Here is a 24,429-nt window from a genome sequence, read left to right on the forward strand (position 1 = left end):
AAAAAATCATGCATTTAATTGAGGTAAATAGAAAGGGGGTTTTTGGAAGAGAAGTTTTAGGAAAATGTATTTTTTTAAGACTACCAAAATAGTTGTATTGAGAAAGTAAGTACTGCTGTATTCGCACAGACGGCTTAGTTTGAATTATAACTAAGAATCAGATGTCAATAGTGATGGTTTTAGGTAACAGAAAAATACTGATCTCTCATAATTACAATGCTTACTACAAATTAGCATCAGGGAAAACCCATCCCTTGCTTGGATTTCTAGATGCTTATATATTAATGAAGGCAAAAGGAGAGCCCTAGCATTCAGATTATCTTAGAAATATTACCTATGAAACTATTGGCTTGTCACGACTACAGAGGTCTTTATGAGTCGTGACCATAGACATATGATCTGTAAACATCTGTTTTTGGACATAAACAAAAAGAAACAGACCCACAGGCATGCACAGATAACTTCCTCACTAAGACATTCCCTGTCCTTTTATACTGCGGTGAGCGTTAGCGTTGAGCATAGAAGAGACCCATCTCCAGATCTGCCTCTAACCACTTTCATCCGCACCTTCACAGTGTTGCGGAAAACAGCCTGGAAGATAGGGAGTGAAAGGACACCTCAGCAGGTGACACAAGCGAAAGACAGAAGCAGCCCAACAATGAGGCCTTTGAAGGGGAGCTGGTTTGCTAAGAGCAAATAGGACTAATTAGTGGTTATGAGGGCAGTCACCTCAACTCTCATTTTAAAACACCCAGGCCTCTTTCTTCACCTCCTGGAGAGAAACCCTGAGGACAGCGGCTTGCCGCTCTCCAACCCAGACAGGTCAAACTTCTTTGTCCTTCCTGAGTCCATTATGAAGAAAGCGTGACACAAAGGGAATGCTTTTGTTGGCAGTCGGTTCAGAGCATGTTGACATCCCTGTGTTTAACAACCCACTGGTCAACCTGGGCGTAGTCGCTCTTTTGAAAGTTGAAGTCTTGAGGAAGTAGGTCACGAGAGCCAGTGTTGTCGGGTTCCCCTGAGCGTGACTGAATCCAGGCGTTCACTGTATGCGTGTGGCGTTAGAATGGGTGTCTTGCTGACACGGAGTGCCACCTGCTGACTCACCAACCAGAATGTCTAGTTCGTCCAGCTGACCAGCAAGGCTGGACTGCTTTCTCAAAGCAGGACAAGCAGGGCAAACAAACAGCTTGCTGCTGACCAAAGTACAAAAGTCATCGCAGAAAGACTAGGGTTGGCAAAAATATCCCAAGAGGGCCTCAGTACACCAATGTGAGGAACGTGGAAATGAAATAGGGACAAAGGACAGGAGAAAGGCAGAGGTGACAGACCAAAGACTCTACTGGGAGTTGAGCAGGGGTTTTTCTGTCCTGACTGAGGCAGGGGCTTGTCAGTGTCCCTGAAATCCATCTTCTTTTCTTGGCCGCATGGCCAGGGTCCACTTTTCAGATTTCTTTATAATTTGGCAGAAACAGAAGATTGTAATACACAGAGCCAGTGTTTCTCTTTCTGGTCTCTGTGTGCTGACTTGAAACCACTCAAGTCCTAGGACTTGAGAAAAAAATGAACTTTCTGTTTCCCGGGTCACTGAACTCTTGTTGCAGCAAGGTCTATCCCCATTCATAATTTTGATCACATCAATCACGTTATCGGACCTGCACAGAGGTGACTTACTATTAAGTAAGTTGCTCCATTTTCCTTCTTACAAGGAATATAGGAAACCTGTTTTCTCCTCCAGCTTCTTCTCTCCTGGCTCCTGCACTGCCGTGCACATGTGCGCCGACCACCCTGAGCTCTCGTATCCCCTCAATTGTATACATTCCTCTTAACTCCTGCTATCCCCACAGAGTGTTCCCTAAACATTCTTCACTATCTCTCCCCATCCCACCCTCCCTCCAGATCCATATCTGTTTTACCTTTACACATTCTTGAGATTTCAGCTTAATCATTACTAGTGCTTTGACAGCTCTCCAAAACTCAGGAGCCCACCGCTCCCACAGTACCGTGTCATAAAGGCTGTAAAGCTCTAAGTAGTAGTTGCCCGACACTCTCCCCTTCTGAATCTCGGTTCCTTGAGAGCATGGGCTGTGTATATCTTGTTGATGGCTAGTTGTAGCACGGTGCCTGGAATGTGGCTTGCATTGAAGAGATACTATTAAGACTTACTCACAAAGCAGCCATCAAAATCCTAAGACTAGTTATTGATAGCGTTTGGGAACTAGATGATGTTTTTATATTCTTTGCATCTTTTGTAGCTCCATTGTTTCTTTCCCTTGTACACAGATGTTATGTATGTGTTTTGTTATATGACTATCTTCTTTGGAAAGGGCTTTTATTATTAAAGGAAAACCAAGGTGAGGTTCTGTATTTAGACTCGGCATGAGTCCTCTGTCCAGTTTCCAGAGTGTACTGACATGTGCCTAAGAAGGAGTATTTTTTCCTCCGAGGAACAATCAGAAAAACCCAAGAAGACCAATGCAAATGAGAGGATTGAATGTATATGGGGAACGGGGATCTTTGAAATCATTTTGGCAAAAGCCAGGTCAACCTCAGGGTGGAGATTGAGCTGTAACTCTGAAGGACAGTCGATTTGAGTGCAATGCCAAATCATGAAGGCCAGCGAATAAGAGACAAAACCTAGGATTCATGGTTTTCTGAATATCCGAGCCTAGGAAGGTAAAGGCATTTAAAAAATATTATTGTGACATTGTGAGTTACCAGGTAAATTCTCAGTAGCACACCCAATTTACTCTGTTTCGTGATAATAAATTGGTTTATTAGTAGATAATCTTTGAAAAAGTAAGCTGTGACTTTTTCCTGAAGACACAGTCACCCTGAGGTATGAACAAGGGACAAGGCTGTTGTGGTGGGTGACTGGGGGAAAGGCTCAATCAGAACAAACTAGATGAACTTGATGTCATAGGAAAATCAAGGGATCCCCAGGCAAGTCTCTTAAGTCCTCTTTAAGGTCTAGGTGGCAATATACTCAAGGACCAAGCGAGAATCTGTGGCTTAAAAAGTAGAATAAACCTCAAATCTGGGCCTTGGAAGAACGTAGAGCTATAGGGATTGGGCCCTGAGTTGGGGAGGTTTTCAGAAGTGAAGTCTCACTTTTTAGGAGCTTTAGAAAACTTTTGCAAGAAAAGCCTGTCATTTGCTAGGTTCTGTTTGCATTCAAAGTTTCACCCTGCAAGCAAAGCTAGCCAGAGGCAAACAGGTAGGTCAAGAAAATCGATTTTTTTTCTCTTTTTATTTATTTATTTATTAAAGATTTTTGTCTCTTCCCCACCACTGTCTCCCATATCCCTCCCCCTCCCCCAATCAACTCCTCCTCTCTCATCAGCCTGAAGAGCAGACCAGGTTCCCTGCCCTGTGGAAAGTCCAAGGACCTCCCACCTCCTTCCAGGTCTAGGAAGGTGAACATCCAAACTGGCTAGGCTCCCACAAAGCCAGTATGTGCAGTAGGATCAAAACCCAGTGCCATTGTTCTTGACTTCTCAGACGGAAATAGAGAACACTATCCTGAGTGAGGGAAGCCAGACCCAAAAAGAGGAACATGGAATGTACTCACTCATATTTGGGTTCTAGCCATAAATAAAGGACATTGAGCCTATAATTCGTGATCCTAGAAAAGCTAAATAAGAAGAAAATCAATTTAAGACAAGGCTATCATCTGTTACTTAGCAACAGGATGAAATGTCTACCAAGGAGCCACCTTCAAGAAAGTCAGGGAACAAATCTGAGTCAGGCCAGCAGGGGGCAGTGCACTGAATTTTGAGACTCCAAAGGGCAGGTGCTTAAGAGTTGAGTTTAGCAGACGCCAATATGTCTTATTGGAGAATAAGGAGTGAGGGATTGCCCGTGAAATTGGCTGCTTTAAAAAGATGAGGAATTGTCTGAGAGCTCACTATTTCTGATGTTGTGAGGACTAGACTACAGGATGTCCTGTCCTGCTCCTCCATGGTGGCAATGTGAAGGCACCGTTTCCTTTATCCCCTGGACTCCAATCCCTTGGACCTGTCTTTAGGAAAGGGTTTGTGTGTGAGGTTTTGTTTTTTTCCCCCATAGGTGGTATGCAGAGAACAGTGAGTAAATTTTACTGAATTACCTTTAAATCCAAATTGCACTGTCTGAATTGTAGAGCCAGGGGGCATTCAAGAGACCCTTAAGCTATCAGTATCTACAGGTGAACCCCAGAACTTAAGGCATAAACACACACCCATCCACGTCCAGCACCCAGGAATCTCTCCCAACAAATGGGAGAAACGCATGGGGATGATTTCCTGGGGTTCCAAGGACTTCAGGGAGGGGGGCAAATGAGCATTTCCACTCGCAACGAAACATTCCTTCGTTCCTATAAAAGCGGGAATATCTTTCCTTTAAGGCCGTCAGCATGACTGCCGGTGCGTTGGCCCTGAGCAGTTCCATACTGGGGAATCAGCATGCCTTGCCTCCTAAATAACTCACAAATGACTGCTGATTGTGGATGCCACGAGCTTCGTGAAGCCATCAGGACGGCCCTCCTGCGCCTGTCTGCACCCTGCTCTGTTGTGCAAATCACAAACAATGCAAGCTCTGGCTTGTCCTGCCTCAAACGCGAGAATTTACACCTTGACTTTGGTGTCTTCAAGCCCGCCTGGGTTCTTGGTCCCAGAGAATGGTTTGAAGCTTTGTCTTCAGCCGGAGGGGCGCCATTGCCTCAGAGTGGGAACTTTGTGTCTTTCCCTCTGTGGTTGGAAACTGGCCAAGGGGGCCAGAATCTGTTGTCTAGAACTCCCACCTTTTTCTTCTTTTTATATTTCTTCCTACTGAACCCAAATTTTGTGTTCTAACACTCCACAATCCCCTCTTGCTCCTCTGGTCTCTGGTAACAAAGACTCCACTCTCTTTAGCTAGGATTGCCTGCTTGAGATTTCACACATAAATGAGATGCTAGTGTATGTATCTCCCTAGGCCTGGCTTATTGCAGGGCATTACAATGTCCTCTAGGGTTATCTATGCTGACACAAATGGCTGGATTTCCTTCTTTTTAAAGCTAAGTAACATTCAGAGCAGTTAAAAGTTGATTTCCTGTCTTGCCTATTATGAAAAATGCAATGAGCGTGACAATGAGGGTATACTTTTGACATAGTGATCTTATACCCATTGGCTGTTACCCGGTAGTGGAATTGTTGGCGTATATATTAATTGTACCTTTAGCATTTTGAGGAAACTTTGCGCTGCTTACCAAAATGGCTGTGCTAATTTGGATCCCCATCAACAGTAAAAGTTCTTTTTATTCATGTCCTCAGTTACTATTTTTCTCTTTATATGATTTATTTTTATATTATGTGTATGCATATTTTGCCTGCATGTTTGTATGTATGTATGTGACTATGTGTATGCCTGGTGCCCTCAGAGGCCAGATAGGGTGCCTGATCCTTTGAAACTGATGGTTGTCAGACACAATACGGATGTTGTAAACCGTAAATCTGGGTCCTTGAAAGAACATTAGTTGTTCCTAATTGCTGAGTCACTTTTCCAGTACTTTCTCTCTTTTACAACGGAAGCTATCATACCAGGTAGGTATTTCACTGTGGTTTTTTTGCTTGAAGTTCCTTGATTTGTGTGTGTGTGTGTGTGTGTGTGTGTGTGTGTGGTTTTTTAAGACAGAGTTTCTCTGTAGCTTTGGAGCTTGTGCTGGAACTAGCTCTCGTAGACCTTGAACTGGCCTTGAATTCACAGAGATCCGCCTGCCTCTGCCTCCTGAGTGCTGGGATTAAAGGCAAGTGCCACCACCGCCCCGCCCTTGATTATTGATAATAAGCATTTTCTTTGTCCTTGTTGGCCATTTGTACATCTTTTGAGAAATTTCTATTCATGTCTTTTGCACATTTTAAAATCAAGTTATTTGCAGGTTTATTTTTGTCTCCTTTCTGTCGAGTTGTTTGATGTTTTCTGTTTCTTGGATACCGATTTTGTATCTAAAGTGTGACTTGCAATATTTCCTCCCACCTGTCACTTGTCTCTTCACCATGATGCTTCCTGTGCTGTACAAAACCTTTGGTTTGATGCAGTCCTGTTTGCCCACTTTTCTCTTGCTAGCTGTCCTTTTGGAGTATGGCCTTGAAAAATCAGCCTGATAGTGTTTCCATCTCGTGAATTTTCTAGTTATTCTTTTTATAGCTAAGCCTTGAAATTGAGCCTTTAGGATTTAAACCTTTTGAATGGATTCTTGTTTGAGGGGTTAGGTAATGGCCCCACCTCATTTTTTTTTCTGTTGTGGAGAGCCTGCTTTCCTCACATTTATCGAGCAGACTACCCTTTCTCAGTTGTGTGTTCCTGACACCTTTGTCAAAGTCTATTGGTCAGTAGGTCCATGGCCTTATTCCAGGACTCTGCACCCCATTCCACTGACCACAGTTTTGTTTCCGTGCCAGTAATGTGCTGTCCTGCTAACCACAGCTTTGCAGTGTCTTTGGAAACCGGGCAGTGCAGCGCCTCCAGGTCTCCTCTTTGACTTTGCCTCCAGGTCTCCTCTTTGACTTTGCCTCCAGGTCTCCTCTTTGACTTTGCCTCCAGGTCTCCTCTTTGACTTTGCGTTTTGCCAATTTAAAGAATTCATTTATCATTTCCAAGAGTTTTTGTCATCACTTCAGGGTTTTCATGCAATCAACCGCCATCAGAGACAAGTTCACTTCTTCCTCGTTCACTTTGAAGTTATCTTTTTTTTTCCTTTGTATTCTTTTTTTTTATTGAGAATAAGAAAAAAAAAGTTTCCGCCTCCTCCCCGCCTCCCATTCCCCACCCCCTCCCCCCTCTCTTCTCCCCCTCCCCCCACTCCTCTCCCCCTCCCTCTCCTATCCAAAGAGCAGTCATGGTTCCCTGCCCTGTGGAAAGACCAAGGTCCTACCCCCTCCGTCCATATCTAGGAAGGTGAACATCCAAACTGGCTAGGCTCCCATCAAGCCAGAACATGAAGTAGGATCAAAACCCCTTGCCATTTTTTTTATACTGTTGTTCAGTATCCGTCTCTCCATCAGTTTTATGACAGGATCCTGAAGGTAAGGCAACAAAGCATGATTCAAATATTAGTTCTTTGGCCACAACGATTGGCTAAAGGATGAACTAATGTCTAAGAAGAAATAGAGTAAATTTCACAGAAGGGGCTGTACTCTGGAAATGCCGGGACAAAGGTGTTCATTGTTCTAGGTAGATTTACATCTAGAAGGATGCCTTCCTCCTTGGCAGCTAACAGTACAGCTGTGTGCCACCACACCTGGCTGATTATCCATTCAAAATCAGATTATTTGTTTTCATGATATAAAGGTGTTTGAATCCCTTAGTCATTTTGAATATTAACCCTTTATTAAATGTGTGGTTGGCAAATATTACTCCTATTCTGTAGGTTTTCCTTCACTCACTTGGTAGTTTCTCTGCACACACGTGTCTGCCTGTGATGGCACTGCTGATCCCATCTACTTTTGTTGCCTGTGCAAACAGTCATCGCCTTAACCAATGCAACAGGGGCCTTTCTTTTGTCTTTCCTTGTATTCTTTGACAATTGAAAATTTATGTTTAAGGGGCTGGAGAGATGGCTCAGTGGTTAAGAGCACTGACTGTTCTTCCAGAGGTCCTGAGTTCAATTCCCAGCACCTACATGGCAGCTCATAACTGTCAGAAGATCCAGTTGCAGGGGATCTGACACCTTCACACCAATGCACATAAAATAAAGTTAAATAAACCATAAAAATATTTTTAAAAAAAAGAAAGAAAATTTATGTTTAAGCCTTTAATAAATTTTAGTTGGAGTCTTAATGTGGTATGACCTAGCATCATCTATTTCATTTTATTGTTTTCCTTGTGCATGTTCATAAATTTCTTCCTCTTCTTCTTCTTCTTCTTCTTCTTCTTCTTCTTCTTCTTCTTCTTCTTCTTCTTCTTCTTCTTTCTCCTCTTCCTCCTCCTCTTCCTCCTCCTCCTCCTCCTCCTCCTCCCCCTTCTTCTTCTTGTGTATGGAAGAGAAGGGAAGGGGGAGGTCTTGTCATGTAGTTCAAGATGGCCTCAAACTCTGGGCAATTCTGTCTCAGGGCCTCAGCCTCTCAATGCACTACCACATCTAGCTTCTCTCTTCCAGTCTTCAAGAGATTTTACCCCACTAACACTGCCTGGAGGGCCAGTCTCCAGCAGTGCAGGGTTCAGAGGGAATCCACAGAGTTGGCACATACTAGACTTTTATTTTTGAGTGGATTAAGAGAAAAAACACTCACACTCCAGACCCTTTCTTTACTCTTTTTTGCATTCTCTATTCTTTATATTCCTGGTGATTTCCTTCTCTCATTGATTTTTCCTTCTAACTCTGTCTTTATTCTTGATGTTTCCTTCTAACTCTATCTTTATCCTTTCTTATTCTCTCATTTTTGATGTTTTCCTTCTAACTCATTTTAACTCTACTTTATTCTTTCTCTCACAGCTTATATACCCCAGCAAAGTCTTTCGAGCAATATAAAAATTACAATGTGGTTAATTCTGTTTTTCAAGTGAATGATTATAATGAATACAAGTAAAAATCAGAATGTTTTTCATATCCCTCTCATTAAACATTTTATGTATTACATGTGAAAAACAAATTATCTAAGAACCCACATACATTCAAACCTGTAAGTGGAGGCCACTTGTTTGTTCCCTGGCCACTTAGACCTGAAATAAACACACAGAAACTATATTATTTGCAATACTGTTTGGCCAATAGCTTAAGCGTCTTTCTAGCTAGCTCTTACATCTTAAATTTACCCATTTCTATTAATCTGTGTATCACCATGTGGCTATGAATTATCATCAAGGTTCCAGCACATCTGTCTCCTGCTGTGGCTACATAGCATTTCATTGACTCTGCCAACTTTTCCCCAGCATTCAGTTTAGTTTTCCCGCCTTGCTCTATCTGCCCTATCACAGGCCAGAGCAGCTTCTTTATTCATTAACCAATAAAAGCAATACAAACACAGAAGGACTTTCTACACTACATACCCAAGCAACTTGTTATAGATTAACAATGTGTAATCAGCCAGATATTCTTTTACTGGCAGGCCATGTTTTGCAGTTATAAAGAAAGAACCAATCACTTTATTACTTGTCTTGAAAGGTAACCTTATTAAAAAATAAAAAAGAAAGCTAATCTTATATGAAATCTTAAAGGAACCACAAATCTAAATAATCAGTCAGCTCTACTTTAAATCTTTAGTGTGTATACCCATTCATCAATAGTTTTTAATATCAGGATATTGAGGGCAAAAATGGGTACAAGGAATTTATCATCACCTTTGATCATGGACTCATCCTAGCAAGAAAGGCACTTCAGCTAGTGATAATTGGGCTGCTTTGTTCTTGTTTCCTGACCTTAATGAGTTCCACATTCAACTATGTGCCTTTCTAAAACTTTAAATTATCTTCTTGGGTTTTCTACCTCAAAGCTATTTGGTAAAAATCTTAGTTTAACTTTAAATTATTTTCAAAGCTTTGTTTCAGCTATGATGAATTCCGAAAACTGAACACATCTTCCAGCACTAAGATTAAAAGAATTGAAACTATCTGGGCTACTGGAACTCAATTGTTTTTCTTAATCATTAACCTAAGTCACAGATTTTTTGGCTCCTCAAGAGAAACCCATGTGTTACAGTTATGTGAGACTTCCTTATCTTATTTTTTATCATCAAAATTCTATATAAACTAACATTATGATTAGACAGTGCATCTTAGGAAGGAATCATCTTCATAATAATCCACAAGTAAAAATGCCCAGTAGAACGAGATATTTCCATGAGATTAACACACTACATTGCAGGCAGTGGGGATCTCCCCACACCCATTCACACCGTGCAGAAAACATTTAAAGGCACAGCAGAAGCAAAAGATTCTGGAGTCTGTGGCCTTGGCGCCTTGTCAATCTGAGATTCACCTATTAGGGATTTTCTTCCTGGTAGGCTGACACTTCAAAGTCAACTGTCATCTGCTGCTCCTCTGACATGGCCACCAGCACCCCATGGTAATAGAACTTAATACAGTGCTCTGCAATCTCCTCCCTCCTTTGCTGTACTCAGGACTTCCTAACTTGCCCCTGGGTTTCTTGATAGACTAGGACATACCCTTTTATGGGGTTTTGGTGGGGAAAAATCTCTATTATTAATGTCTTGACTGGTATAGGTCTATTCAGGTTTTCATTTGATTTCACTTTTCAAAGTGTTCTACAACATGCACTTTTTCAAATATGTTTGTTGTAATGTTCAAATATGTTGTTTGAAATATTTGTTTCAAATATGTTATTTGTAATGTTCTCATATTTCTCTGTATTATCCATAGTATCATTTACTATTTGCCTTAAAATTTTCATTTAATTTTTAAAAAGTCTTAAATAATTATAACATTTTATACAATATAGCTGTACCATATTCCTTCCCTACCCCCAACTCTTGCAGGTCCTACTTACCTCCCTATCCACCAACTTCGTGCTTTTTTTTCTCTCTTTCTCATGCTCTCTTTTTCTCAAAACAAAACAAAAAATTAAAATCCATGTAAAAAAAAACTAAACTAAAACAAACAAAAATAAAACAAATAAAACAAGAGGGCAAAAAAAAAAAAACCCAACCCTAAATGAAACAGAAAGCACACAAAAAACTATGGAATTCAGTTTGTGTTGGCCAATAATTCCTGGTTATGAGGCCTGCTCTAGAATGTGGTTGATATACCTAGTGACACTCCACTGGAGAAAATGGACTTTTTTTTTTTTTTTTGCAAATATAAATTGCAAATAGTTTCTTGATTTGGGGTGGAAGTTTGGGTCCACATTTCCTTTTCTGCCCTGGGATTGTGTCTGGTTTGATTCTGTGCAGGTCTTATGTTTGCTATTGTAGTCTCTGCGTGTTCACATGTATATCAGCCCAGCTGTGTCTGGATGATGCCGTGCTCACATGTATATCAGCCCAGCTGTGTCTGGATGATGCCATTGCTTTGAAGTCATCCCCTACCTCTGGTTCTTGTCATTTTTCTACCTCCTCTTCCATATAGATCCCGGAGATTTAAGGGGAGGAGTTTGAAAAGACGTCCCATTTAAGGCTGAGTGCTCCAAAGTCTCTCACTCAGCACATTGTCCAGTTGTGGGTTCCCGTGTTGATTTCGATCCATTAAAGAAACAGCGTCTCTGATGAGTGTTGAACAATGTTTTTATCTATGGGTATAGCAATGTGTCACCAGGAGTCACTTTGTTGCTATGTCCTTTTAGCAGAATAATAGAAGTAGGTTCTTGGCCACTTTAGCAGGATAAGGTAAGGGCTCCATCTCATGGAGTGGCCCTTAAATCCAACCAGAAAGTGGTTGGTTATTCCCATAACATTTGTGCAGTTATTGTGAAAGACCCCCAGTGCTGGGGAGACTCTCACTCAAGTCTCGGGATAACACGACCCCCCCTAGTAACTCATGAGAGACCATCCTTGCTGCAATCACACGAGGCTTTAATTGATGAGATGAGACGGGCACCAGTGCACTGGGGCCGAGACTCATAACCCACGCACGGGAAGAGTTCGACCCTAAGTGAACAGGAGAAGGAGTTTTTAAGGGAAGAAACCACAGCATAGTAATCCAAAAGGGTCATAGAAAATTCCAAAAATCCAGTGGTGGTCACAAGGGGGCAACTCCCTGCCTCTCAGGACCACTCCCAAGGTCATAATCAGCTAGTTCCTAAAACAGTACAATGAGAATCACAAGGGGGAAACTCCCTGTTTCTCAAAATTATTCTCAAGATTACAATCTAACTTTATCTTCAGCTAGTTCCTGAAACACAGTCACTGAACCGGCTAATCCTAGATTTTTGATTCTTCCTGCTGGGGGTGGGGGGTGGTCTGGATTTATCCAGGTCTTTCAATTGCACAGTATATCTTGCAGGCAGATCAGTGTTATAGGTTGCAGGGTTTGTAGCTCGGTAATATTGATGATTAATTTTCCTCTTGATCCAGACGCCCACAGTTCAAATCACCTTCAGCATCACTGTCTTCCATGTTCCTTCTAGAATGGTCCATTAAGCACCACTTAAAGTGTTCAATTGCTTTTCTAATCCCTGGTCCCAAAGTCCATATTCCTCCAAACAAGCATATAGCCAGGCCTACGACAGCAATACCCAAGTCTCTGGTACCAATAGAAGTTGGTACCAGGGACTTCTATTGACACCAGGGACTAGTGTATTGCTGTGATACTGCCACTCCCTATGGGCCAAGCATTCAAATACATGAGTCTATGAGAGCCATACCCATTCAAACTACCACAGTCAGGGTGAACCTCTTAGCTGGGCACCAGCTTGATTTCTCCAAGTTTGATGACTTATTTGTTTCTTTAGCAATAGAACTTTGCCACATGTTATGGAGATTAACAATAGACTTGGCAAAAGCCTGTAGCATTGATGGTGGGGACGGGGTCAATGGTGCCCCTTTCACCAATGACTCAACAAGTCATTCCTGGCACTGGAGGTTTTACCTGGTAGCGTAAGATGTCTAGTTGTATGGTCTCTCTTATTATATGACAACTCCGTTTAAATTTCTTTCATATATGTGTATATATATATATATCTATATATATCCATGTTTAACTTGTGAGTCAACTTGTCAAAGCTTGATCAAGGTTTTCTAAGATGGGATTTTGATTCCTTAAGAGGTTTAGTATTTGCCTCATTGTTGTTTTCAGGACAGATCCTGTTAGGTAGCTCTCAGATTTGCGATGAAACTCACAATCTTCCTGCAGCAGTACCAGTACATGCAGCTTACAATGTAGTGTGTGTGTGTGTGTGTGTGTGTGTGTGTGTGTGTGTGTGTGTGTTTCAAGCCTGAATAAGGCAGGGGCTTGTCAGTGTCCCTGAAATCCATCTTCTTTTCTTGGCTGCATGGTCAGGGTACTGTCTTGGAAAACCAAAAACCAAACAAAACCAAGGAGAAATTTAAAGCTTTCATTATGGTGGTACATTTGCTCCTAAAGCCTGTACCACTATTTACATTTTACGTTGCTTTTCATAAGACAAAGTGTTATGTGGTTTTAGCAGTTCGTGTCCCCATCAGCACTATTTAAGATTTGCATCCTTGGTGTGTGATACTGCATGTTTCCTATGTCCTGGATAGGCAGAATATAAACTTCACGGTGATTGTGATTTCTTTTTTTCCCAGTTCTCTCCCACTCTTTCTTTTCTCCCCAGTCCCAGCCCCCTGTGTAGCCCTGGCTGACCTGGAACTCAATGTGCAGACCAGGTTGGCCTCCCACTCACAGAGTGGCCTGCCTCTGCGTCCTAAGTTTCCGAATTCAAGGTGTACATACACCACCATGTCTAGCTTTCCCAGTTCTTAATGTGACTCATCCCTGAGTGTTTGCTGACCGTGTTTCAGTTGGTACAAACTGTCCATCGGTATCTTCTGTCTGCTTGTCTTTGGTGGTGCTTATCCACGTTTCAGCAGAAGAAGGACGGTTCTGTGGAGCAGATATTTTCCTCAGTACCTGTCCTACCTTTTCACTTCTCCTTAAAAACCTTTTTTTTTCTTTAACCCACAGTAATACTTAAATTTCTTTACTTTGATATTTCATGGCTCCCTTTCTTCACACCCCTTGCTTACCTGTGTTTATTATGTTCATGGAGATTTCTTCCAGTTTACTAATTCTAGCTACATATTTAACCTATTCATGATTTTTAATTTACCAATTTGTTTTCCATTTCTAAACAATTTAGAATAAAAATTAGATTTTTATTTCCAAATTTAGTTGGTCGTTTTTGTTATTAATTCCTTGCGACTTACTGTGGGGGGGTAATTTTGTTTTGTTCCTCTCTTGAAACATTTACTATCTAGCCATTCATGTTCTGTGCTTTATTTTTCAAATATATAAAATCCACAGACAGCCTAAATATAATTTTTGTCATTTTCTATCGCTTATATTCATGGTGGAGGGTGTCAAGGAAGACAAGCAGGAACTACGTTAGATATTTTAAGCAGCCAGAATTACTGTTTATTACTTTTTATCACACTTATTACTGTGGCTAGGATGTAAGAAAACCAAAGTCCACACTCTCACTGATTCCACAAGAGCCTGGCAACTTTCCATCCCTTTGAAACTGCTCAGGTAGCCGCAGGTGCTCCTGGGATGTTCCCACCCCACCTTACTGACCTACCAGAACCACTGCAGCACCAGAGAACAGTGAGCTGCAGCTTCCTGCCCTCGGCAAACCAAACTGAAAGAAAGAAGTGTCTTTCTTTATTCACTCCTCTAATCTATTTCCTTCCTTTGATAGAACCTGAAAAAAAAAAGGCTAATGTAATTTACAGGCTAGAGCTTCAATACAGAGGCCGAAGGTGTGAAAACATTGTTGAATGATAACAAATCCCCAGCCAGCAGAGTCCCTTGCTTAGTTGATTGAGTTACATTGTGTTGATTGAATCACAGAACTCTAAGTTAGGTTTTCCTAAAAGTGTTTGGATGCTTTCCTTCAAAGATGGTCTTTTGTGACAGGCAATTCTGATGCAATCATTCTTTGCAGGGTGATGGTTCATGAGTGCATACAAGGGAACCATTTAGTAAAGCGTGCCTAGCTTTGAGTTTTCTGCATGTTTTTATATGATCTCTCTGTGTGTGAACGTGTGGGTGTGTGTGCGCGCCCGTGCGTGTACATGCATGTGTATGTCCACGTGTGTGTTTCTGTTAATCTTTCTTGGCATTAGGAAACCAGTGTTGGTTTTTTTATTTTTTTAGCTTCATTATCTTATTTTCTTTCTTCTCATGATCTTCCTTATTCTCCTACAGATCTAACTTTGTAGCCAGTAATTTTGAACTGGTAGTTTTCATTGTTTTAAGTTCTCAGCTCTTAATTTAAAACAGCAGATGACTAGATGATATAATTGTTCTCTATCAATAAGCAAGGTTCATTTTACACGTGGAATCATACCTGAATTCTCTCCTATAACAACACGGAAAAGACTCTTCTCTTCCAGTCACAAACACGTGTAACTTTGGAACCTCATCAGAAATGCCGTAAAGTTCTACGGTCGGCTTCCTCTGCCCACTTTGTCGTCTGGATTGAATTCAACCCTGTGCTCTCCCTCAGTGTTTAATTCAGCGGGGGCAGAATGAGGTGTAGACCTACATATCCACATATTGCCCATAGCCTTCAAAGACAACTGAGACTTCACCAGAGCGTTACAGTGCATGGAATGGTCAGCCTAGGGATTCAGCATGGGTGACAGGCCTTCACTTCGCGTCTGTGTCCAGGAAGGGTTTGAAACAGAGAAAACTATGAAAATCCTTTCACTGGATCGATGATCACTCCATCTGTTCATGACATATGGGCAGCACTCCTCAGGGAAATTTCACTAATTCAGAGTCACTTGTGAAGATCCTATGTAGTCCAATTAATAAAAACCCAGAGACAGAAATTCAACCTGAAGATCAAAACTGGCTCTTACCTCTTAGTCTGAGATGGCAATCCTGCCTCCAAGAATCTCAGATTCTGAGAGCTGTCTCCTCCCGTTTTATATGCCTCTCCAGGGCTGGGAATAAAGGTGTGTGCCACTGGGATTAAAGGCATACACCACCTGGTTTCTAGGGCAAATTAGTGCTACTGGGATTAAAGGTGTGTGTCACCACTGCCTGGTCTGGAAGGCTGACCAGTGGGGCTATTGTAAACTCTGATCTTCAGGCAAGCTTTATTTACTAAATTACAAATGAAATGTCACTACATTCCTACATTTTGCAAGTTCACTCACAGAGTAGCTCTCACTTAGAAATATTCTTAATTTTATGAAATCACTGGGTCCAAAATTTTCCAGTTCTTTATATGACAATATTGACTCTAAAAGAAAGTAAGGAGGCTGTTAGTGATTTGGCCTGAAAGAGGACCTCACTCTTTCTAGGACCATGTCAAACTCCTAATAACTTGCAGAGTTAGGTACACAAAAATGCATGTGAATTTTCAATAACAGCCACACTTGGAAATACCTTACACATAACTTCACAGGAAGGCAGCCAAAAGGACTGCATGACAGTGATGTGGTTAACTTCCTGCCTGGAAACTGGGGTCAAATGGAAGTGTACATCATCCAAAACAGGATCTCCAGCATCATTCCTAAGGGATGCCGAATGCAGCATCATTTCTGAGGGATACTAAAGAGCAGAACTGTGCAAATCAGAAAAATGTCTTTTGACAAGGACAGGCCTGCAAGAACACAGATACTCCCTGTTCTGGGTGAACATATCCAGGGCCTGTTGGTGTACGGCAAGTGGTGGGCTGGATTTTGGTGCCCTCCCCACCCCCACCCTCTTTCACAGACTACAATGCTTTGGTGGGAGGAACACTTTGACGAGCAGTGTGGGATGGTATTGATCACTAGCCAGCCTCTAAGGGACAACGTTTGAGGTGATGTTATTAAGAGGCTGCCAAAGGCTGCCCTGGAGGTACCCTGCGTCTCTACCATGCTTCATGGTAGTGGAGGAACTCTGGTGTTCATTCTGGAGACAGCACCTCCATTTCTAGAATGGTTCTGGTGAACTGTAGGACCAACTGAAGAATGTAAACCTTGGGGGGGCTTCGTATTTAAGTAGCTGAGATTTCTTTTCTGCTTCTGTTGAACGGACTGTGCCACAGGGTTAAAAGGGACAACCCAGATCTAGAGCTTGGAAACCATAAAGGGCGTGCAATCAGGGAGTGCACATTTTCAAGGCCCAAGGAGCTGGGCACTCCATTGGCTAAAAGGAAAGAAAGTGAGAGATATCTGAGGCTCCATTCTTCCTTGGGTATTGTGACAGCTAATCTTAGCAGCCTGCCACACCTGGAAAGGAGGAACAACGGAAGAATTGTTTCTATCAGATTGGCCAGTAGGCACGTCTGTGGGGCATTTTCTTACTGCTATTAGATGTAGGAGCCCTCCTTGGGAAGTACCATCCCTGAGCAGGTAGGCTTGGGCTCACAAAGGTAGGTTGCCAAGTGAGTCAGCTTGTAACCTTTAAGCAGAAATAAACCGTTTCCTCCCCGCATTGGTTTTGGTCAGTGTTTCATCACAGCAACAGGGACCAAAAACATAGGGCTGCTACTGCAGTTCCGGGGCTATGAGTGGTCAAAGTCAAGCTTCTCCTGCTAAGGGGTGCCCTTGCAAACTACAGGCAGCATCTCTCTTTGCCTTCTGAGGGCAAGGCATCAGAGGGTTAGAAATGAATGTTAGCACAAGACCGAATCCTGGTTCTCTCTCTTACACCCTACTGTTTGTGAAACTCTGAAGAAAAGAAAGGCCCAGTTTATCTCAACAGTAAAACTGGGACAATAACAGTTTTCATTTCAATGTTTAATGAGGTAACAACTCCTTGTTGTCTGGGTCGAGTGTCCTTGGGATAATCTTTTAGAAGCACTCACAGAAGGCAGGAGCTGGACTGCCTGGCAGTCCCTGCCGGCTGGGTTCAGGAGTGCTAGCCTACAGAGTGAGTCTTGACTGTTGAAATCACCAGAGCCAGGTCTCCCACAAGGCAGGCTTTTTCTGATGGCCCGTTCCTCCCTAGGACTGGTAAGAAGGCGGGGACACACTGGGCACACGCAATACTATGAGGACTGGGGCTAAAAGGCCTCTTCTGGATAGTCTACAAATCGAGGCCCGAACACAAACCATCGTTAGCCCAGGGGTAAAGAAGTGCAGTTATTCAATTTTCATGGGTCAGGCTGGTATTTTGCCTATTTCCAGCACAGGAACATTGGTGCTCAGAATACAAAATCCGGGTCAGAAGGGAGGAGCCAGGCAGGGAGAGCAGAGGACCCAAGATAACCAGCAGCCCTCCCACCTCGTTCCCTGTCCGTCAGTGAATCTCCAACACCGGCACATCCGTCGTCCTGATAACACCCCTAAAGGACCTCCGCAGCCTGGAGGCCGGGCTCCCCGTGCCCATCAAGGGCTGGGGTGGAGGGAGGTGTGCTGCCTTCACCTTGAAGCGTTCCGTCCTCCAAGTCCAGAGTGGCAGGCGAGGGAAAGGAGGCCAGGGCCGGGGAAGAGGCAAAGTTTCCCTTGCCGGCGCGGAGAGAGGCAAGGCGAGGGGCGCGGCTGCGGGAGGCCGGTCGCCGGGCGGCGTGGCGCGCTGGCGTGGGCGTGCTCCTCCGTGCACCCTGGCGGCGCGGGCGCGGGCGCGGGCGCGGCCGGCGAGCCTGCAGAGGGAGCTGTGCGCCCGCTCAGGCGCCCGCGCGGTGACACCTCTCCCTCTTGCCGCCGCTTGGGCCCGCCCGCCGGGGAGGGGCTCCCGGGCTCGCCGACAGCGTCTTCCTGCTTGGCGTACAGCCCCGCCGCCGAGTCCGCCCGTGCGCGCCGGCCGCCAGCTGCCCGCCTGCCCGCTCTCTCTCTCGCCCGCCGCCCTCCGCCGCAGTCCGCGCCCAGCCTCGCCCGCAGCGCCCGCAGCCCGCGCCCGGCCCCGGCCATGCTGTCCTTCCAGTACCCCGACGTGTACCGGGACGAGACCTCCGTGAGTACCCCGCTCGCCCCGCACCGCGCCTCCGGGCCCGCGCCGCCCGCAGCTCGGCTCCCGCAGCCCCGCGTCCCAGCACCCCGCACCGGCTTCCCGGCCTTTGTTTGCCGAGCCGGCTGGGGTCGCGGGGCTCCTCCCAGCGCGGGACCCTGCGGGTGGCCTCGGCCCACGTGCCCGAGCGAGCCTGTGGTCAGCGTCGCCCGGCCCCTAGGACAGACCGGCAGGCATGGGCGCCTGGTGCTCCTGGGGACACAGAATGTACCCCTGTGTCTCTAGGAGGGTAAGCCTTCTGGCTTAAATATGGTGGTAGGAGAAAGTGGATGCTGGTGTGCTCGGTTGGGAAATGATGTAAGATTTTAAAACAAAAGCAAACTTTGAGAACTTGGAATTTGCAAGTCCTTAGAGTTGAAGCTCATTCATTCCGGTTTAAGGCTGCCCAGCCCGGAGTCGGGTGTTGGGCGTTGGTTGCTGGGGTGCAAGTGAGGAGACAGAGTGGTGGGGAAGGAGCAGGGGCTAGGCTACAGTGTGCTGAGACCATCCAAGTTTGCTTAAGAAAGGAAGTTAGGTCAGGGAAGGCCTTTGGCAGAGTAAGTTTTGCCCCAAGAATAACTGTTTACCTAAGCTGCAGGTGAACTTCAGACACAGTGAAATTCACAATTCTGGGCAAACACACACGTGTGTGTGTGTGTGCCTGTGTATAAAAATTTGGCATTGAAGAGGTGGATTAAGTCCAACAAATATTATGGCTGTGATTCCTGCACTCACAGGCCAATTTGTCAGGTTACTTAAAATAGACTCATAGTAGAAATACTTTTGTATAATACAGTTGTCTTTTTTTTTTCTGTTTACTTTGATCCGGTTTATGCCAGAAAGTGTACTCTGAAGCACACTGAGGTAAAGGCTTTGAATGTGGGCCCATCTTGTTTTCAAATGAACTTCAAGTATCTGCTGCAATGTTTTCCTCACCAGTGACCATCTGGTAACCACGTTTCTCGCCTGTTCAGCTGCTTGCTTATTGAATTTGTCTTAACCATTCCCGAAACCCTCTTCCTACAGGGGAAGGCTGCTTCTGTTGCCTATAGGAGTAAAGTGGTCCTAGTGGGATGAGGAAGGGGACCGGTTAGCTCCCAGAAAACCTGTAATGCTGTTCTGGGCAAATCTCTTAGCTGTTACATACAGGTCTCCTTTCTCCTACATGGACTGTTATTGCTGTCATGGGACTTCACTTGCTCATGGATGGAAGACTTACCATTCAGATAGCCTAGCTCCGCAGTGGGTCACACAGAAGATGGGGAATTGTCTTGACTCAGAATCTTGACTCTTGGTTTTCAGATGTGTGTATATATATGTGCGTGTGTACATATATACATATACACACATATAATATAATATCAATAATATGAATTATATGTATATATAACCACTACCATTTTGTGGTATTACTAAATACAGTGTTAGTGGTTTTTGGTTTTTTGTTTTGTTTTGTTTTTTTTGAACCTTGGGATGGGTTGAGGATAGTGTTGGTTCTTGCTTAATGCTTCTCTACTTTAATCTGTACTAATCTTGTAGTTTAATAATTCCTAAAGGGTCAAATAGGGATTTTGTGAAGTTTTCTAAAGGTTTTTACAGAACCGTAAAGAGGGTATTTAGAATTTGATACACTCTAGTTCCTTCTCACTAAAGATCTCATGGTGCCCCTAAGCCTGTGGCCTTGGTGAAGGAGTAGGAGCCAGGTGCAGCCTGTGGCTTTCGTGGAGTTGTTGTGTTGGCCTGATGACCTACATGGGAGGTGTTTTCCTGCTGCAGGAGGAGTCTAGTACCAACTCCCAGGTGGGACTTCATGCATTTGCTCCATTGTCGCTTTTGGAAGAGGGGTTGGTCCCTGAAACTTACGTTGGAAATTTCTGTAGTTCTGTCTCTCCCTTGAGCATTTTCAGCCCTGCTAATCAGTTTCCCGTAAATGAGTAGCTGGCGTGAAGCCCGTGTGTGGACCTGTGTCTTCACGAGCAGAGATGTGAAAGTGTGGCCCTTCTCATGTAATGCCGTTGACTCTTCTACATCACTGTTTCTCATTTAACAGGTCAGGAAATTTAGGCTTGCTACAGGACACACAAGCCCTCATGGAAGGGTGCTGGGTGAGAGGAGAACACAGAAAAGGGTGGGGTGAATTTCTATTAGAAGGAGGAAATAATTTCCTAATTGAGTCTGAGCGTTGACCGGCTAAGGGAGAAAGGACATTCTTGAACCCGAGATTAAAATAGAGCCATAGTTGTGTAAGTCTGAACAGCCATGAAGTTGCTTTTACTTGTAGGGCAACAGGAAGACCCTCATGCCCACACCACCCGTGGAAAGACAGGCTCAGAGGCAGCTGGATCGAGAAGCAGCCCAGTGTGGTGTGGAACAGCTTTAGCAGTGCAGGGTCTTCTCCAGGCTCTCACAGCCCCTTGGGGAGGTGGAGGACGGCTTCCAGAATTAAATCGTGATGAACTGGTGTATGTAACCTCTGTTCAAGGGGTGTGGCTGTGAGATCACTCTGTGGTGCATGGTCTTATTAAGGGGTGGGGACAATGAAGAGGGCATTGTGGACTGTGGCTTCTGGGGTTCGGCAGTGGGAGCCACCTGGAGAATAGTTTCTTGTCTTGGTTAATGTCTGTGTGATAACCAACATCGGATGGTGGTGTTGGATCTGGGAAGATACAGGTGCTGACATCATGTCGAGGGCGATTTGGGAAGCACTCTGGCCTGTGATGCTCTGGGTCCAGCCACGTACTTTCTGGGCTACGCCTGATCGATCAGGCTTAGTAGCTAAGTACACAACGAAATGTTAGGTCCACAGGCTTAGGCGGTAGCCACAGAAAGGCTGCACCCTACTTGTTAGCCCTCAGACCCTGGTTGCTTTAGCTCTCTCTGGCTTTAGTTTCCTCACCTCCCAGCCAGGTTTGATTGAACTAGTGTGGAAGAAATCTGCAGAGTATTATCAGAGTATTATGAACTCACAGTCTCCTGTCTGTACAGAGTAAACCATTTGACCTCAGTTCTTACTAACTTCTCTGAATTGTGTCTTGCAATCTGTAACCTGGAAATATCAACAACTTTTTTTGCTGTTTTTTTTGTTGTTGTTGTTGTTTGTTTTCTTTTTTGTTTGTTTGTTTGTTTTCTGAGGCAGGATTTTTCTGGAAGTCCCAGCTGTCCTTGAACTAGCTCTTATAGACCAGGCTGGCCTTCAACTCCTAGAGATCCACCTGCCTCTGCCTCCCGAGTGCTGGGATTAAAGGTGTGTGCCAGTACCGCCCAGCAACAACTTTTTAAAGTAAATCTGCCCCTTTTTACGTAGCAAAGTCGTGAATGGTCGATAAATGCTCAATAAATAAACACTTTCTCCTAGGTGTGGAACTGCTATCATTTCTTAACTTTTGTACTTTCTTAGGAAAAGTTAATTTGGGGGTATACCCACAGGCATTTTCAGACTGGTCTGTACTGAGGGCTGGCTGGCTGGTCACAGCCCTGCCCCTGAATGTGCAGGGCTGTAGGTGGGCTGCTCAGTCCTGTGCTGCCCAGAGCCCCTCAGAGGACTCTCAAACTCTGATTTCTGTGTTGACAACAGAGAAAGTTTTTACTGTCAACCTATCATATAGCCACTCAGGGTGCCACGTGGGAAAGATTGGTAGGTGAGAAGATCTTAAAATGCTCTCATTGAGTGGTGGTCAGCCAAAATTGAGAGCGATAAAGGTGAAAAGTCGGTTTTATGCAGACTCTTCCTTGGGGAGCGGGTTTAATCTGTTTCTAGGTCTCTTGCTCTGGTCTGTCAGTTGTATAACAACTCTTCCCAGACCTTCCTGCTCACCCAGCCTCTTCTGTGCATCCTCCAGTTCTTGCAGGCGGCTCCAGATAGGGAGAAATGCAGACAGCCAGGGCTCTGGGCAGGAGACCCTGAGTGTGGAGGAGCACTAGAAAGGTCATTCAGGTGCCCTTTCAGGAGAGTTTGCCTTCCTTGGAGAATAGCCCTGGCCTTCTGGCACTGTGGCATAAAGCAAGGAGACAAGTTACGGATTCATCGTGATAGAGGTTACCCAATGCCAGAAGTCTTACCCAGGGTTAGGGTCACCCACAGACCAAACTGGAGAAGCTGACAGTAGTAGGTTTTAGTTAATTGGATTCATCTTGACCCTGAGGTGGAGAGATGATGTAATGCATTTTACGTTGGATTGTGTCTTCAGGCATGCTCACATGGAGATGATGGGGAGCAAGCCTGTGTCTTCCAGTCCCCTTCTCTGGTCCTTGGGGTTGGCCAGGCCTTGGACTTTGTGCTATCAGAAGCATCTTAGGAGTTCCAGAGGCTCCCTCCCACAAGGCTCCAACAACATGCAGCAGTTTCATTTCTTCAGGTGTCCAAGTGATGGTGGCATTTGTGCTGTGCATTTGTGGTGGCATTTGTGCCGTGTGTGTGGTGGCATTTGTGCTGTGCGCGTGTGGTGGCATTTCTGCTGTGTTGTGTGGTGGCATTTGTACTGTGTGTGTGTGTGTGTGTGTGTGTGTAGTGGCATTTGTGCCGTGTTGTGTGGTGGCATTTGTGCTGTGTTGTGTGGTGGCATTTGTACTGTGTGTGTGTGTGTGTGGTGGCATTTGTGCTGTGCGCATGTGGTGGCATTTGTACTGTGTGTGTGTGTGTTTGGTGGCATTTGTGCCGTGTGTGTGGTGGCATTTGTGCCGTGTATAGGTGATAAAAATGATCACACAACAGTACAAAAGAGGCTGTGGTTTGAGCACACCCCATGGTGTGTAGGCCAGCTTCTGTAGCGGGAAGCAGAACCATGCTATGAATTAGAAACTTGCATTTAGTAGTTCAGACCCAAAAGCAAAACTGATCATATGCCCTGTTGGAGGGAGCTGATTTCATTAGCCAAGTTGAGTGTGACCAAGAGCCGAGGGATGTGTGTGGTGACTCCTTCCAGATGTGATCGTCTCGTGTGCACCCTGCATTGTGTCCTTCCGTGCTTCACCCCAGCCGCACAGTTTTGAGTTTCTTTAGCCCAGCAGCCGGCCTTTGTTCCCTGTTGTAAAGACGGAGCCCTTTCCTATTCGGACCTTTCATCTTTCTTTCCTCCCCTGCTAAAACATTCTTTTCATGAAGAGTGGCTTGACACCATTGAGAAGCTGCCAACTTTGGTTCATGTGGTAATTTGGGCAGACGTGTTGCCAATGAGCCCATTAGTATCATTGTCTGGCCCTTCCCCGTTTCTCCATCGCATGGAGAATATATATTTTTAACTGGTCTTGGGCACTGATTACTCAAGACCTCATTTTGTCTTTTGCAGGTACAGGATTATCATGGACATAAAATTTGTGATCCTTATGCTTGGCTTGAAGACCCAGACAGCGAGCAGACAAAGGTAATTTCGGCTCATGATCGCAGCCTTAGTGACCAGCCCTCACCTGATGTCTGTAGCTCCTAGAGCTTTCCCTTCCTGTGTCTTCCTCTGTTTCTGCCTTGGGACAGGGTGTGTACCTGTGGGTATCCCAACTTTTTGTGAGGGGAAAAAAGGAGAAAACACATGCAGTCCTCAGAGAGAATCAATGTTAAGGAAAATGTGGCTTGTCCTGACGCTGCTCAACAGTGTATTGCAGTGAAAATATGGGAAGGAATGGAAGGAAAAGGTTATACCAGAGAAAAACATGGCACGAAGGAAAAATGGCCTAGTACATCTTGGGGTGGGGCAAAGAAATAAAAATCCTGCACATTAGACAAGCGGTAGTTTTGATAATCAGTGCTGGCTTTAACACAGCAAAGAAGAAAAAAACTAAATTGTGAATAGGAGAATATCGTTAGTGTTGCTAAAGTCAGGGCAAGGGAAAACTCCAAGAACATAAGACTTCTTTTGTTGTTGTCTTGGAGAAACATTTGAAGGGCTCAGCCGAAGTCTTGTTTCCCTAGTGAAGTTC

General features: G+C 44.4%; 1 protein-coding gene across 1 annotated transcript in view; it reads left to right on the forward strand.

The window, feature by feature from the left end:
- The first annotated feature begins 17,810 nt into the window (after nt 1–17,810).
- Prep (prolyl endopeptidase) overlaps nt 17,811–24,429 on the forward strand; it is a 107,117-nt gene continuing 100,498 nt past the window's right edge. Inside the window, exons 1-2 of the mRNA XM_050123948.1 lie at nt 17,811–18,486; nt 23,805–23,879. Coding sequence (XP_049979905.1) covers nt 18,442–18,486; nt 23,805–23,879 — 120 coding nt within the window. The 5' untranslated portion in view covers nt 17,811–18,441. The remainder of the gene's footprint in view (nt 18,487–23,804; nt 23,880–24,429) is intronic.

Source organism: Alexandromys fortis, unplaced genomic scaffold (assembly GCF_014885135.2).
Source record: "Alexandromys fortis isolate MF-2015 unplaced genomic scaffold, M_Fortis_MF-2015_v1.1 scaffold_211, whole genome shotgun sequence".
Classification (NCBI taxonomy): domain Eukaryota; kingdom Metazoa; phylum Chordata; class Mammalia; order Rodentia; family Cricetidae; genus Alexandromys; species Alexandromys fortis.